This window comes from Mobula hypostoma, chromosome 19 (genome assembly GCF_963921235.1).
Source record: "Mobula hypostoma chromosome 19, sMobHyp1.1, whole genome shotgun sequence".
NCBI lineage: Eukaryota > Metazoa > Chordata > Chondrichthyes > Myliobatiformes > Myliobatidae > Mobula > Mobula hypostoma.
In genome coordinates this window covers 12,689,761-12,706,351 of record NC_086115.1, presented here as the reverse complement: position 1 = coordinate 12,706,351, position 16,591 = coordinate 12,689,761, and the positions used below count along the sequence as shown (strand labels likewise).

The 16,591-nt window shown below is 46.6% G+C and overlaps 1 protein-coding gene across 3 annotated transcripts in view; it reads right to left on the bottom strand.

Moving 5' to 3' along the window:
• Positions 1–16,591, bottom strand: part of LOC134358831 (slit homolog 1 protein-like) — a 339,272-nt gene that overhangs the window by 123,536 nt on the left and 199,145 nt on the right. For all 3 annotated transcript variants that reach the window (XM_063071371.1, XM_063071370.1, XM_063071372.1), the window contains exon 20: positions 112–278. In XM_063071371.1, the coding sequence (XP_062927441.1) occupies positions 112–278 (167 nt within the window). The remainder of the gene's footprint in view (positions 1–111; positions 279–16,591) is intronic.

The following is a 16,591-nucleotide window of genomic DNA, read 5'->3' as shown; positions in this document are numbered from 1 at the left end:
GTGTATTTGTGAATATGTTTCTGTGTGTGGAGAAATATGTTTGTGTGTGTGTGTATTTGTGAATATGTTTGTGTGTGTGTGTGTGTGTGCGTCTTAGTGTCCCCGAGTTACCTTCATCACAGCGGAAGTCCTGGTAAGCTACATCCTGCAGTGGGATCTCCCTCAGGAAGTCGGGCTTGTGGCAGCGAGGGTTTCCACTCACGATCTTCCTCTTCCTCAGCCACTCTCCCAGCCAGGCCAGTTGGCAGTTACAGTTGAAGGAATTGGCGAGGAGGTTTCTGGAATCAGTGGACCAGGACAGAGCGGGTTATCACTCAGTGCATAACGTCTGGGTACAATTCAGTCTCCATCAAAGGCAGTGTGTGTTCAGTTGTGTCACCTCCTGTGTATGTATGTGTGTCTACTTTAATACTGTGGTCCTTTTGACCAGTAGACTCAGGTAATGTACCTGCTTCTTAGATAATGCAACAACTTCACAGGCATTCAGGCTTATACCAGAAGATTTGAAACCCAACATACAAGTGTACTGTTTTGTAGATAAAACTGAACCTCTTCTGGATATATACTGCAGAAACTTTGTGTGCAACACGGTGGTGTAACACTTTACAGCCCCAGCGACTGAAGTCAGTTCCCACTGTTGTCTGTAAAGAGATCGTATGTTCTCCCCATGACTTCCTCAGTTTCATCCCACAATCGGAAGGTGTAAGGGTTAGCGTCAGTAAGTTGTGGGTATGTGACAAGCGTGGGGCCACTTCTGGGCCGCCCCTCAGCACATCCTCTGTCTTGGTCAAATGGTGGTCTTCACTGTATGTTTCAATGTATATGTGACAAATAAAACTAATCTAATCTAGTCTTTATTTATCTGACATTTTGTGTGCTTTTGCTTGCAGATGAAAGGGTGTGTGTCTGCAGCTGTGAGTGTGTGTTAAAGTGTTAAAGTTATGCAATATAGCAGAAACAGCGGCATTTAAGAGATGATCAGATTATTGATGTAAAATGGAGGCCTATGTGGGAGAGTTTGAGTTTAGGAGGGATGCTGTCCACTCCTTTGCTTGCAACTTCGGAAACAGCTCTGTTCCCATCTTTAATATCTTTATTGTCTCTTTCAGGGTTCTTATGAAGACCCTGACCTGGAGTTACACGCAGGTTTCAGTTATTTGCGGGAATGGGACCCGTTCTCGGGGCTCTACGACTGGCCCGTTATTCGACACGCCAAGGGTTTGGCCTGAGAATCTCGATCATGGTCAGAAGCCTAAGATCTCGGGGCTCTGGAGACGGGCGGATCGAGAGTCGGGGTCAATGTTGGAGACTGGCGTGTCGTCGGGGAGGCTGGAAAACCTTTCGCTGCGGGCCCGAAGACTGGAGATCTTTGCGATCTTCGGACACAGAGCTCGAAAAAAAAAGCGACGAAACGTACATTTAGGATGGCAATCCAGCGGGTTGCTGTTATGTCTCCCGCTCGCTGTGAAAATGGGGGGCACCTCCCTCTCCCTCGCCAGGGAGAGAGAGAACCTGCGGGTTGTCGAATGTCGGCTGCAATGCGAGGCCTTTGGGGTAGCTTTGGTCTGTGTCTTTGCTATTGTTTAGCACACGCTTGGGCTCAGTGATGGGACCGACGCGTTTTTGTTTTGCCGGGGTTGGAGGGGAGGGTCGTTGCTCGCTGCCGCTAACGTGCGGGAGGGAGGGGAGCTGGGGGGGACGGGACTTTGGGGTTCTCACGTTTAACTGTCGTTCATTCTTTGGGGGGGTGCTTCTCTGTTTTCGTTGATGTTTGCGAAGAAAAAGGATGTCAGGATGCACATTGTATACATTTCTCTGACATTAAATTTGACCTTTGAGTAGGTTAAAACTTTGTGGGGATAAGCACCTGTACTGTGCCATGCTGTGCCAGGAAATAATTCAGACGGCTGGACTGAGTTGCGCTCCATGCTTGGCAGGCGTTTCATCCCCGCGTCCCCCGAACGCTTGAACCTTATACACTTATCAAGCAGTCGATTGGTCGGCATCTCGGAAACTGAGTTGTGATGTTGGGAGGAAAGCTTGTCGCCAATTGTGCAGTGAACTTCCTGCGTCGTGGTCGGGAATTTAGCCCGCGCCGGCTCCTAAATAGGATCGAGGTCTACGCGTTTGTTTACAGAATTGTTCGCGCGAAACCACGCTTCTAGGAGTTCTCCTGCTCGCCGCGTGTTCGCTTGCGCTATGACTTTCACTGATGCCCCTCTCAATCTTCGTGGGTGGAGACGAGGGGAGAGTTGGTTACGCCGCTTTACAGCCAGTTGATACTTATGTATCCTTGTGAATACTTTGGCTGACATATTTGCTGTAGTCTGTGGACAAACATATAGACCTCGACCCTATTTATGAACCGATGCCAGCAATATTTCAGACCACAACGCGCGAAGTCTGCCATGCAGCGACGAGATTTCCTCCCCACGTCACAAATGAGTGTCTGAAATCACAAACAAGAGTTGCCTGAGTTTCTGAAATGACGACCAATCAGCTGATGCAAAAGTATATAAAGACCAAACATTCACAGGACACACCACACTCAACAGCGCACTGATGATAAAATCCTCGCATAGTGACTGAACCATTTGCAAGTTAATTGCCAAGCATTCTGGGGTAAGTGTGTATCTGTGGTTCGTGCGCATGAATGTGTGTGGGTAAAGAGTATGGCTTGTGGGTTTTTGTTTGTGCCCAGATGAGTGTATGTGGGTCTGTGTTTTGTGCGTGTATGTATGTGTGTTGCACACCAACAGGAGATGTGCCTGTGACTGTGTAGCCCAAGGCTATGTGTATGTCTTTACTTGTGGACAAATAGATGTGCACGTTTGTAACGCATTGTATCTGTTAGCGACGCAGTTGCCGGCCAGTTTCCTCAGGTGTATAGTAAGCATTCGGTCCATCTTCCTAAGAACGTGTTCTGGTGTCAAGTATTCAAATACGGCTGCCTTCGGTGATCCCCATCGTGTTGTTTCTGTGCCGGATCCACTTACACTCTCCCTGCTCAAACACTCATCTTAATCCTCCTTTATATCAATAGTCAGTGCATGTTGTAATGACCTGTCATTTTCAGATTCAAGCTCATTATTTTATTACATGTACATTGAAACAGACAGAAAAAATGCACTTGCTGATTAAAGGGTCACGTCCAAAATGTTGTCTCTTTATTCTTTTCCATAGATGCTGAGTTCCTCCAGCATTTTGTGTGTATTACTCTAGATTTGCAACATCTGCAGATAATCTTTGTTAGTTAAATGTGAAATTTGTGTTAACAACCAGCACACCTAAGGATATGCTGGGGCGGCTGACACGTGTTGCCACAGATTGTGGTGCCAGTGTAGCATACTCAACAATACAAAACATAACAAAATAAAACACAGCAGCAAAATGAACTATATGTAGATATAGGGTTGTTTTGCTGTTGTGTTGTTTTAAAAAAATAATTATAATCACATGCGTACACACACCCAAGCCCAGGACAGTCCTTCAGTCTCACTTTCATGAGGTCCCTGAGAAGACATTTCCTATCGAATATTGAAACGTCTCGGTAGAGTGGATGTGGGGAGGATGTTTCCTATAGTGGGGGAGTCTTGGATCAGAGGGCACTGACTAAGAATACAAGGACGTCCCTTTAGAACAGAGATGAGGAGGAATATTTATAGCCAGAGGGTGGTGAATCTGTGGAATTTATTGCCGCGGACGGCTGTGGAGGACGAGTCATCGGTTATAATTAAGCAGAGGTTGATAGATTCTTGATTAGAAAGGGTGTTAAAGGTTACAGGGAGAAGGCAGGAGAATGGGATTGAGAGAGAAATTAGCAATGATGGAATGGCAAAGCAGATGCAAAGGGCTAAATGGCCTAATTCTGTTCCTACATTATGGTCTAAAGGCCAATAGAAATATGAAAGCAATTAAGGCATTTTGAAAATTTTGCTCTCAGTATGTATACATAGAAACATAGAAACATAGAAAATAGGTGCAGGAGTAGGCCATTCGGCCCTTCAAGCCTGCACCGCCATTTATTATGATCATGGCTGATCATCCAACTCAGAACCCAGCCTTCCCTCCACACCCCCTGACCCCCGTAGCCACAAGGGCCATATCTAACTCCCTCTTAAACATAGCCAATGAACTGGCCTCAACAGTTTGCTGTGGCAGAGAATTCCACAGATTCACCACTCTCTGTGTGAAGAAGTTTTTCCTAATCTCGGTCCTAAAAGGCTTCCCCTCTATTCTCAAACTGTGATCCCTTGTTCTGGACCTCCCCAACATCGGGAACAATCTTCCCGCATCTACCCTGTCCAATCCCTTTAGGATCTTATACGTTTCAATCAGATCCCCCCTCAATCTTCTAAATTCCAACGAGTACAAGCCCAGTTCATCCGGTCTTTCTTTATATGAAAGACCTGCCATCCCAGGAATCAATCTGGTGAACCTTCTTTGTACTCCCTCTATGGCAAAGATGTCTTTCCTCAGATTAGGGGACCAAAACTGCACACAATACTCCAGGTGTGGTCTCACCAAGGCCTTGTACAACTGCAGTAGTACCTCCCTGCTCCTGTACTCGAATCCTCTCGCTATAAATGCCAGCATATCGTTCGCCTTTTTCACCGCCTGCTGTACCTGCATGCCCACTTTCAATGACTGGTGTATAATGACACCCAGGTCTCGTTGCACCTCCCCTTTTCCTAATCGGCCACCATTCAGATAATAATCTGTTTTCCTATTTTTGCCACCAAAGTGGATAACTTCACATTTATCCACATTAAATTGCATCTGCCATGAGTTTGCCCACTCACCCAACCTATCCAAGTCACCCTGCATCCTCTTAGCATCCTCCTCACTGCTAACACTGCCACCCAGCTTCGTGTCATCCGCAGACTTGGAGATGCTGCATTTAATTCCCTCATCCAAGTCATTAATATATATTGTAAACAACTGGGGTCCCAGCACTGAGCCTTGCGGTACCCCACTAGTCACCGCCTGCCATTCTGAAAAGGTCCCGTTTATTCCCACTCTTTGCTTCCTGTCTGCTAACCAATTCTCCACCCACACCAATACCTTACCCCCAATACCGTGTGCTTTAAGTTTGCACACTAATCTCCTGTGTGGGACCTTGTCAAAAGCCTTTTGAAAATCCAAATATACCACATCCACTGGTTCTCCCCTATCCACTCTACTAGTTACATCCTCAAAAAATTCTATGAGATTCGTCAGACATGATTTTCCTTTCACAAATCCATGCTGACTTTGTCCGATCATTTCACCGCTTTCCAAATGTGCTGTTATCACATCCTTGATAACTGACTCCAGCAGTTTCCCCACCACCGACGTTAGGCTAACCGGCCTATAATTCCCCGGTTTCTCTCTCCCTCCTTTTTTAAAAAGTGGGGTTACATTAGCCACCCTCCAATCCTCAGGAACTAGTCCAGAATCTAACGAGTTTTGAAAAATTATCACTAATGCATCCACTATTTCTTGGGCTACCTCCTTAAGCACTCTAGGATGCAGACCATCTGGCCCTGGGGATTTATCTGCCTTCAATCCCTTCAATTTACCTAACACCACTTCCCTACTAACATGTATTTCACTCAGTTCCTCCATCTCACTGGACCCTCTGTCCCTTACTATTTCTGGAAGATTATTTATGTCCTCCTTAGTGAAGACAGAACCAAAGTAATTATTCAATTGGTCTGCCATGTCCTTGCTCCCCATAATCAATTCACCTGTTTCTGTCTGCAGGGGACCTACATTTGTCTTTATCAGTCTTTTCCTTTTTACATATCTATAAAAGCTTTTACAGTCCGTTTTTATGTTCTCTGCCAGTTTTCTCTCATAATCTTTTTTCCCCTTCCTAATTAAACCCTTTGTCCTCCTCTGCTGAACTCTGAATTTCTCCCAGTCCTCAGGTGAGCCACTTTCTCTGGCTAATTTGTATGCTTCTTCTTTGGAATTGATACTATCCCTAATTTCTCTTGTCAGCCACGGGTGCACTCCCTTCCTTGATTTATTCTTTTGCCAAACTGGGATGAACAATTGTTGTAGTTCATAGATTCAGTGTAGATTCAGTATAGATTCAGTGGCTAATTTATTAGGTACACTGGTACTCCTGCTTGTTAATGCAAATATGTAATTAGCCAATCATGGAGCAACAACAATGCATAAAAGCATGCAGACATGGTCAAGAGGTTTAGTTGTTCAAACCAAACATCGGATGGGGAAGAAATGTGATCGAAGTGACTTTGACTGTGGAATGATTGTTGGTGCCAGACGAGGTGGTCTGAGCATCTCAGAAGTTGCTGATCTCCTAGGTTTTTCCACACACAATATTCTCTGGAGTTTACAGATTATGGTGCAAGAAACCAAAAAAAAATACAGGGTGGTAAAGAAAGCTTTTGGTGCATTGGCCTTCATAAATCAATGCATTGAGTACAGGAGATGGAATATTATGTTGAAGTTGTACAAGACTTTGTGAAGCCTAATTTGGAGCTTCGTCCAAGTTGGTGTGTAGCTTCAGTCACCTACTTGTAGGAAAGATGTAAACAAAGTTGAAAGAGTACTGAGAAAATTTACAAGGATATTGCTGGGTCTAGAGGACCTGAGTTGTATAGAAAGATTGAATAGGTTAGGATTGTATTCTTTAGAATGCAGAAGATTGAAAGGAGATTTGATAGAGGTATACAGAATGAGGGGTTTAGATAAGGTAAACATATGTAGGCTTTTCCCACTGGGGTTGGGTAAGACTAGAGATAGGAGTCATGGGTTAAGGGTGAAAGGTGAGAAGTTTAAGGGGAATATGAGGGGAAACTTCTTCACTCAAAGGGTCATGAGAGTGTGGAATGAGCTGCCAGCACAAGTGGTCCATGCGAGCTCGATTTCAACGTTTAAGAGAAGTTTGGAAAAGTACATGGATAGTAGGGATATGGAGGGCTATGGGCTCAGTGCAGGTCGATGGGAGTAGGTAGGTTAAATGGTTTCAGCATTGACTAGATGGGCTGAAAGGGCCTGTTTCTGGGCTGTACTTCTCTATGACTATGAGTGACCAGTCGGTGCAAATCCCCTGCTATTGAGAGAGGACAGCGGAGAATGGCCAGACTGGGTCAAGCTGACAGGAGGGCTACAGTAACTCAAACAGCCATGCATTACAACAGGGGCATGCAGAAGAGCATCTCTGAACACACAGCACATCAAAACTTGAAGCAGATGGGCTACTGCAGCAGAAAACCACCATCATGCACTCAGTGGCCACTTTATTAGGTACTTCCTATAGTTAATGAAGTGGCCACTGGGTGCACATGAGACACATTTTGCCTAGAGGATGGTAGAAAACAAAAATATTTGCACATTCACAAGCCCTGCACATTACACAGCCAGTGCTGGGCAGTTTGAAGCAGGCGATGACCTTGGAGAGCATAGTGTAAAATATGCTCGGAATTCCATATCCCTACAGGCTGATCTCTTTCCCGGCCAGTTCTCAGCTGTAATTTCTGAAACCTCTTTGCCCAAGATTGTTTACAATCACTGCTGCTCCAGGGAGGTAGTTTGAGTTTCTTTCTGGGGCCCCTCCCTCCTCCTGCCCTGGCGAATGATCGCTCTAGTAACTGCGCTGGCGGTGGAATGCCTGGAATTGCACAGCTGTGGCCCGGACAGAGTCCCGGACTAATTCATCTGCACTGCCCGTAAGTTCAGCAACAATACTCTCTGGTACAACTGGCCAGGAGGCCAGAGACACGTGGGCCAGCTGTCTAGCAGCTGCAAAGTGCTGGTATCAGGGTGGTTTGAAGAATCATCCGCAGTTCTATAGGCATATGTGTGTGTGTGCATTTTTGCCTGTAAGACACTCATCTGAAGGAGCCTGAATTCTTTATTCCAGAGGTCTGGAGGGCAAAATTAGTGGAATTAAAGAGGGGAAAGGTTACACTGTTGAAAGACTGAAGAATTCAGAGCCATTTGGAACTGGGATAACAGCCGGGGGCTAACCAATCAGACTACCAGTGCACGGTGGCGTAGACATGAGGACCAGAGAGGCACACTTGCTCCTGCAACAATTGACTTGTGTTATTAAGCAGCTGGATGCTCTAAATTTATTTTAGCTCTAATTGTTTTAGCCATTTCCACCCTGAAGTGGGGACAAAACTTTAAGGTGATTGGAGGAAAGTATCGGGGGATGTCAGATGTAAGTTGTTTACACGGGGGCGGGGGGTGTCCTTGTCATGTTAAATATCATTTCTCTCTTGCTTTGTGGCCCCTCATGGGGTCAATGTTGGTACTGCTTCCTTTCACATTATATTTCAATGATTTGGGTAACAGAATTGATGGCGTTTTGGCCAAGTTTGCAGGCAATACAAAGATGGGTGGAGGAGCAGGTAAGTATTGAGGAAGCAAGGAGTCTGCTGAAGGAGTTGGACAGATTGGGAGAATGGGCAAAAAAAAAAGTGCCAGATGAAATATAGTATAGGCAAGTGTATGGTCATGCACTTTAGCAGAGAAATAAAGACTTATATGGGAAGAACATTTAAAAATCGTAGGTGCAAAGGAACTTGGGAATCCTTGTGCGGGATTCCCTAAAGGCAAACTTGCAGGTTGAGACCCTTGAACAAAGGGAGTGACTTCACTCACTTGCCCATCCATTGAGATGTTCCCACAACCAATGATCTCACTGTAAAGACAGGCAGTCTACCCGGGAGATGCCCACTGACCTTGAAAGCCTCATCACACTGACCCTCTAAGTTAGACCATAAGAGATGGGAGCAGAATTAAGCCAGTCTGCTCCACCATTTCAATATGGCTCATCCATTTTCCATCTCAACCACATTCTCCCTGTAGCCTTTCACACCCTGACTTATTAAGAACCTATCAACCTCTATCTTAAATACACTCAGTGACTTGGCCTCCATGCTATCTGTGGCAATGAATTTCCCAGATTCACCACCCTCTGGCCAAAGAAATTCTTCCTCATCTCCGTTATAAATGAACGTTCCTCTATTCTGAGGTTGTGCTCTCTGGTAATGGGCTCCCCCACTATGGGGAACATTTTCTCCATCTCCAATGTATGTGTTCCAACATTCAATTGGTTTCAATGAGATTTCTCCGCGCCCCCCCCCACCACATTCTTCTAAATTCCGGATGGGCCCAGAGCCACCAAACATTCTTTATACAATGATCTTTTCCTTCTCAGGATCATTATTGTGAACCCCCTCTGAACATTCCCCGATATCAGCACTTCCTTTTTAGCTAAGAGCCCCAAACCTGCTTACAGTACTCCAAGGGAAGCCTCACCAGTGCCTTGAAAACTTCAGCAGTGCATCCTTGCTTATGTATCTTAGTCTTCTGGAAACGAATGCTAACATTGCATTTGCCTGCCTCATCTCGTGACTGCTCATAGGCCTGCATTTAACTCCCATCAGGGCACAGTCTTTTCACTCTTGCAGTTTCTTATGTCTACCCACTAGGATTCTACACCTTCCGATCCTATGTCGCCTCCTCTTAAGGATTTGATTTGATTTTTCACGAATAGAGCCACACCACCCTGTCTGCATGCCTGCCTGTCCTTTTGATACAATGTGTATTCATGGATGTTAAGCTCCCAATTATGATCTTTTTTTTCAGCCGTGACTCAGTGATGTCCATAAGGTCATACCTACCAATCTCTAACTGCGCTACAAGATCATCTGCCTTATTCTGTATACTGTGTTCATTCAAATATAACACCTTCTAACCATATAACCATATAACAATTACAGCACGGAAACAGGCCATCTCGGCCCTTCTAGTCCATGCCGAACGCTACTCTCACCTAGTCCCACTGACCTGCACTCAGCCCATAACCCTCCATTCCTTTCCTGTACCCTTTCCACCACCCTATCCACATGAGATTCCGCGTTCAGGGAACTATGCACCATTATTCCTAGATCCCTCTGTTCTACTGTATTCTTCAATGCCCTACCATTTACCATGTATGTCCTATTTTGATTAGTCCTACCAAAATGTAACACCTCACATTTATCAGCATTAAACTCCATCTGCCCTCTTTCCTGTATTCATCATCCTTTTCAATTTTGTCCCAACCCATCCCTCTGACTGCCTTTTGCCCTAACATCTGCTTGTCCTTCCCAACAGTCTCGATGCACAATGCATCCAGTTGTATACCACCTGTCCCAGCCTCTGCCCTATCACTCTGGTTCCCATTTCCCCCCGCCCCGCCCCGCCAAATTAGTTTATACCCTCCCCAACCACTCTAGCAGACCTGCTCCCAAGAATATTGGTCTCCTCAGGTTCAGGAGTAACCCATCCCTTTTGTACAGGTCATACCTTCCCTACAGAGGATACTAATGAACCAGTAATCTGAAGCCCTGCCCCCTGCAATAGTTCCTCAGCCACACATTCATCTGCCAAATCATCTTACTCTTGCCCTCACTAGTGCATGGCATGGGCAGCAATCCAGAGATTACTACTCTGGAGGTCCTGCTTTTGAGCTTTCTACCTACCTCCCTAAGTTTTCTCTTCAGAATTTCTCCCTATTCCTACCGATGCCATTGGTGCCAATATGTACGAAGCCACTTATCTGCTCACCCTATGGGAAAACCCTTTAGATTAGCAGGCAGAACCATTTCGGCCTGCAGGACCCTCACCAGCAAAGCCCCCAGAACATGTGCAGTTAGGGATATGCAGTTAAACTCCTAAGGGTGTGAATGTCAGTGGAGAAACAACTTGGATGATTACTGCAGTGCAGCTGATCGCCCACATATCAAATGCCCACTGCGTCCGGAAAAGTGGCACCAACAGGTAGAGACAAGGGGCCTACTGTCTAGTAAGCTCGGCCCTTCCCCTCATTCCAGCACCATAGCACGCCTCACTGTCTCTGTCCTCCTCCACACTCCGACCCCTCTGCGTGCACAGGAAGCTCTGGTGGATTCCGGTGCAGCAGGCAACTGTCTGGACGGGACTTGGTGTGTGCAGCGTGGACTCCTTTCCGAGTCTATCTCGCGCACACCTTCTGCATCACGCCCATTAACGGAGGTGCCTTGGGGTCTGGAATGGTCAGGGTGTGCAGAAGGCCTGTGCACATCAGCATCGGAGAGCACATCGAGTCCATCCAATTCCTCCTTATTGACTCACCCCACACTCCCCTCATTTGGTGTTACCCCTGGGTCTCCACCCATGACCCTCACTTGGCCTGGTCATCTGGTCCGATGCTGAGTGGGGGACCCACTTGCCTGCCACATTAGGTGACTCTACCCCATAAATCTGTAGAGACGGAGTAAACCCTCGAACTCACCATACACCCACTGGAATAACATGACTTAGCCATCACCTTCAGTAAAAGGGAAGTCAGCACTGTGCCACCAAACAGATTGACCTCCTCCCAGGCATCACCCCTCCCCACGGTAATCTGTTCTCCTTTTCCCCTCTGAGACCCAAGCGATGAATGACATCACCAAAATGCGACAACACAGCTTCATTCCCAGCCAGTGCAGGATTCGTCTTTGTCAAAAAAGAAAGATGGGGGTCTCTGTTCCTGCATAGACTACCATGGACCCAACAAAATCATTGTTTAAAAACCACTACCCTCTCTCCTTGATGGACAGCGCATTTGAAACTCCACGGGGCCCAGGTCGTCACTAAACTGGGTCTATGGAGCATGTAACTGCCTGATTTACATCTGCCAGGGGGATGAGTGGATGGCAGTGTTCAAATCTCTCAGATTTTCCAACAGTGCAGCCTTCACGAGATCCTTCAAGACGTGCCACAAAGGTACACTGTGCTTATCTGCCACCGTTCCCATTCTCTGCCATCCAAACCCCTCTGGACCTTGTGTGGGAGAGACCATCCTCTTCCAGCGAGGACCGGACAAGAAGACACACCCTTGTGCCGCCTTTTTGCACAAGTCCAACTCTACACTGTGCCATCATGAAATAGGAGATAGGGAGCTACTCATTATTAAATGGGCCTTTGAGGAATGGAGAAATTGCTGATGGGGAACATCGAGCTCTTCCTGATCTAGACTGACCATCAGAACCTCATCCATTCAGCAGACCCACCAACGCAACCCATGTCAGTCTCACGGAGACGTCTTCTTTGAGTAATTCGACTTCACCGACTCGGCTACTAGGGTGGACGACTGGTCATGAAGGTTTTTTTTTAGGCATCTGTTTGACTTGTGAGACCATGGATCTGCGCCTTGGAAGGTTTCCAGGGCGCAGGCCTGGCCAAGGTTGTATGGAAGACCGGCAGTTGCCCATGCTACAAGTCTCCCCTCTCCATGCCACTGATGTTGTCCAAGGGAAGGGCACTAGGGCCAATACAGCTTGGCACCGGTGTCGTCACAGAGAAATGTGTGGTTAAGTGCCTTGCTCAAGGACACAACATGCTGCCTCAGCTGAGGCTCGAACTCACGACCTTCAGATCACTAGACCGATGCCTCAACCACTTGGCCACACGCCATGAAGGTTTGACCCCACAGTAACAGAGATTGACCCTTGGCCCATCATTCCATCCTCCCAGATCTTCATCCCGATCATCTGGGACCTTGAGAGCCAGATGTGCCAGGCCCTACAGCACGACCCTGCTCCGGCTGACACACCTGACGACTATATGTACATGCTGGCGACTGGGCGCTCTGAGGCACTCCAGTAGGTCCACTCCTCAGCCCTCTCCAGCCATCGAGGGACACCATGGACCCTGAATTTTCTGTGATGCTAGTTCTGGTAGCCCACCAAGATCGCAGATGTATGTCAGTTCGTTGCTGCCTGCCCTCCGTGTGGCCAGTCCAATTCCTCCAACCACAGGTCTCTTGGGGCCCCTTCCAGTCCTTCAACACCCATGGTCCCACATTCTCATCCACAGTCTTTGCTCCCTCATCGATCTGATCAGCTTCAACCGGTTACTCCTAGCCTTCAATTATGTTTTTGTCTTGTCCTGTTAAGTATCCGTTCTGCCTTGTTTTGTGGCCCCTTGCAGCTTATTATTTTGCAGGTTATTAGTGAAGTGACTGGCCACCTCTAGATCATCACCGTTGCTTTGCATTTGTGGCAAGCATTTCCTGACAAGATAGGCAAATGGTGATAGAAAGATAAAGAGCTATTTGGGAGGGAAAGGATTGGATTGATCTTGGTTAGATGACCTGGCACAACATCATGGGCTGACGGGCCTGTACTGTGCTGTAAAGTTGTAACTTCATGGGCACCCACATTGTTGGGCAGGGACACAGAGACTGCAATGGGAAGGCTGGCTGATCACAATCCTTGTGGGATATGCACAGGGTTTTGGCACATTTCAGTAGCTTTTGTGGTCTTTGTTCCTCTGCGTATTTGATTTTCTAAATTCCAGATCAGAATCGGGTTTGCTATCATTAACAAGAGAAAATCTGTGGATGCTGGAAATCTGAGCAACACACACAAAATGCTGGAGAAACTCAGCAGGCTAGGCAGCATCTATGGGAAAGTGTAAACAGTCGACGTTTCGGCTAAAATCCTTCAGCAGGACTGGAGGGGAAAAAAAGATGGGGAATCTGAGCTGGAAGGGAGGGGAGGAAAACAGTAGAGGAACTTATTGACGGACATGTTGGAAAGGGAATGGGAAGTGGAATTAAAATGGGTGGCCACGGAGATCCCACTTTTTCTGGCGGATAGAGCGTAGGTGCTCAGCGAAGTGGTTTTCCAATCTATGTCGGGTCTCACCGATTATGCAAGAGACCACAGCAGGAGCACCGGATACAATAGATCCTGTTCAGAAATCTAACTGAGGAGCTGTTCCTAAAACACTGAGTGTGTGTCTTTCGGCTTGTGTACCTCCTCCCTGATGGTAGTAATAAGAAGAGAGCACATCCTGGGTGATGAGGGACCTTAATGATGGATGTCACCTTTTCTGAGGTACTGCTTTTTGAAGATGCCCTCAGTGTTGGGGAGGCCAGGCCAATGATGGAGCTTGCTTGGTTTGCAACCCTCTGCAGCCCTTACAATTGTAACTTGAGTTTCAATGTCACAGTAATATGGAGGGATTTGAAATATAGCTGGATTATTCCTCTGGAAATTGAACATGACCACTGGGGCAAAAGTCTTTATCTGAGCTGTAGTGTCCATGTCAGAATGTGGGTGCATGTATCAATAGTGCTGAGGTAGAGATGGCTGAGAGGTTCATGTTCCTCGAAGTAAACATTGCCAACAGTGGGAGCAAAGTTAGGCCATTCAGCCCATCGAACCTGCTTCACCATTCAGTCACGGCTGACACATTTTCCCTGTCAACTCCACTCTCCTTCCTTCTCCCATAACCCTTGGACTACATCAATGACGTGGAGAAGGGGAACCTGCTGCATGGGCAACAGCTGGTTCTTCAAATCCAGAGGCACAAACCCATGATCCCCTGGGATCGACGGCTGCTTACTATACTAGACTGTCTCAATATAGGAAACATCCTCTCCATGTTCATTCTCTCTAGGCCTTTCAATATTTGATAAGGTTTCGATAAGATTCCACCCCCCCCCCCTTCATTTTTCTAAACTCTAGTGAGTACAGGCCCAGAGAGAGCCATCAAATGATTCTCGGTCATCTCAAATCTTTCATTCCTCAGTCCAAAAACCTGCTGGTCAAGAAATCGCTATTTTCATAGAAGGCTGAGGAAATTCAACATGTACTTATTGCTTCTCACTGATTTTTACAGAACCACCACAGGCAGCATGCTGTCTGATACATCATGACTTGGCACGGCAATTGCTCTACCTGTGACGATGAGAAACTGCGGGGAGTCTGGACACAGCTCAGCACATCACAGAAACCAGCCTCCTCTCCATGCACTTCACACTGCCTCAAACAGCTGTTACCTTTTATAACTCCAATACATAAAACTAATTGGAAGAAAAAGATGGGAGCCCAGGAGAACGTGTACATTTCGTTCTTACTTTCAGTGAGGCATGCACTTATGACATAGTGGCATAATGATGTATGTCACTCACATTCTTTTACATTCAACCTGTAATGAGTTATGTAAACAAGAAGGAATGCTTAATCAAATATATTTACAATATTACTGAAACAACTACTATACCGACATTCGCAGCATTGTGAATTTAAAATTATCCCATTTGTGAGGGATTTCTTAACATTGATGGATAATGTCTTCCCTGATGAGGGGGATCACTCCGCTTGGCAGGTGAGACTTAATTTCAGGTTCTGGGACATCTTCTGTGGTGGTTATAAGAGATGATTCTGGGACTGCAGGAAGTGGTTCTGACAGCTCAGGGCAACCAACTTTTGGTCACGTCAGTCCCTTGCAAGACTGCTTGTCCAGGAGTGAAACCCCCTCGACTGACCTCAATTTGCCTCAGCTCTTTGTCCTGCATACTCATTTTGAGATTGGGTTTGAGGAGATCCAAGCGTGAGTGCAATGGACAGTCCAGGTACAGCACAGCTGGTGGGTTGTTAGTGGTGGAGTGTGCCGCATTGCGATATGCAAGGGGGAAATGGGTGATCTTCTGATTCGGTGTTAGTATAGTGCGTTCTGCTGACACTGCTTGCAGAGTGTTCTTTAGACTCTGGACAAACCTTTCGACTTGTCGCTGGATGGTACGGTACAGATGTAATATGTCTTGTGCTGTTTATTTACGGATTGTTCCACAACAACCTGTGGTCCATTGTCACTGACTAAGTGTTCCAAACACCAATCCTTGAAGAGGCTTAACAACACATCAACAGTGTGTGAGGCTGTATTGGAGGCTATTAGGGACACTCTCGGCCACGTTGTAGCTGCGACAACTAATAGGAAAAAATTTGTGCCCATAAATGGTCCAGCAAAATCTACATGAAACCTCTGCCAGGGCAATGCAGGGATGGAGAGGTGTTGCTGTTGGCATCTTCTGGACGTGTTGGCATCCGGAACAGTGCACGGCAAGGCTGCTCGATCTGCTGATCTATGCCAACAATGGGAAAAGCAGCTGCAGCTTCTAAACTGACCAATCACAACGGAAGCGACTTTCGACAATCAGAATAAAGCACGCCCCCGCAGGACAAGCGTCATCCTTTCTGTAACAGGGTGTCAGAAATGGTAAAAGTAAAGGCATCCGTTAGTCTTGTGAGACCATGGATCTGCGCCTGGAAAGTCTTCACTCTCCAGGGTGCAGGCCTGGGCAAGGTTGTATGGAAGACCAACAGTTGCCCATGCTGCAAGTCTCCCCTCTCCACGACACCAATGTTGTCCAGGGGAAGGGCATTAGGACCCATACAGCTTGGCACCAGTGTCGTCGCAGAGCAATGTGTGATTAAGTGCCTTGCTCAAGGACACAACACGTTTCCTCGGCTGCGGCTCAAACTCATGACCTTCAGGACGCTGGTCTAATGCCTTAACCACTTGGCCACATGCCCACCAGAAATGGTACACAATACTTTAAGTGTGGCCTCACCAACATTTTATATAACTGCAGTATAATTTTCCAACACCTTTACTCAGTGCCTTGACTCATGAATACCAACGTGCCAAATGTCTTCTACATCTGCGGCACCATTTTCAGTGAATGTCGGCAAGACAGACAATCTCAATGTGGTGAATGGTAACATTTATGTATTTTGATAATAAATTTTATTTTGACTTTTGACTG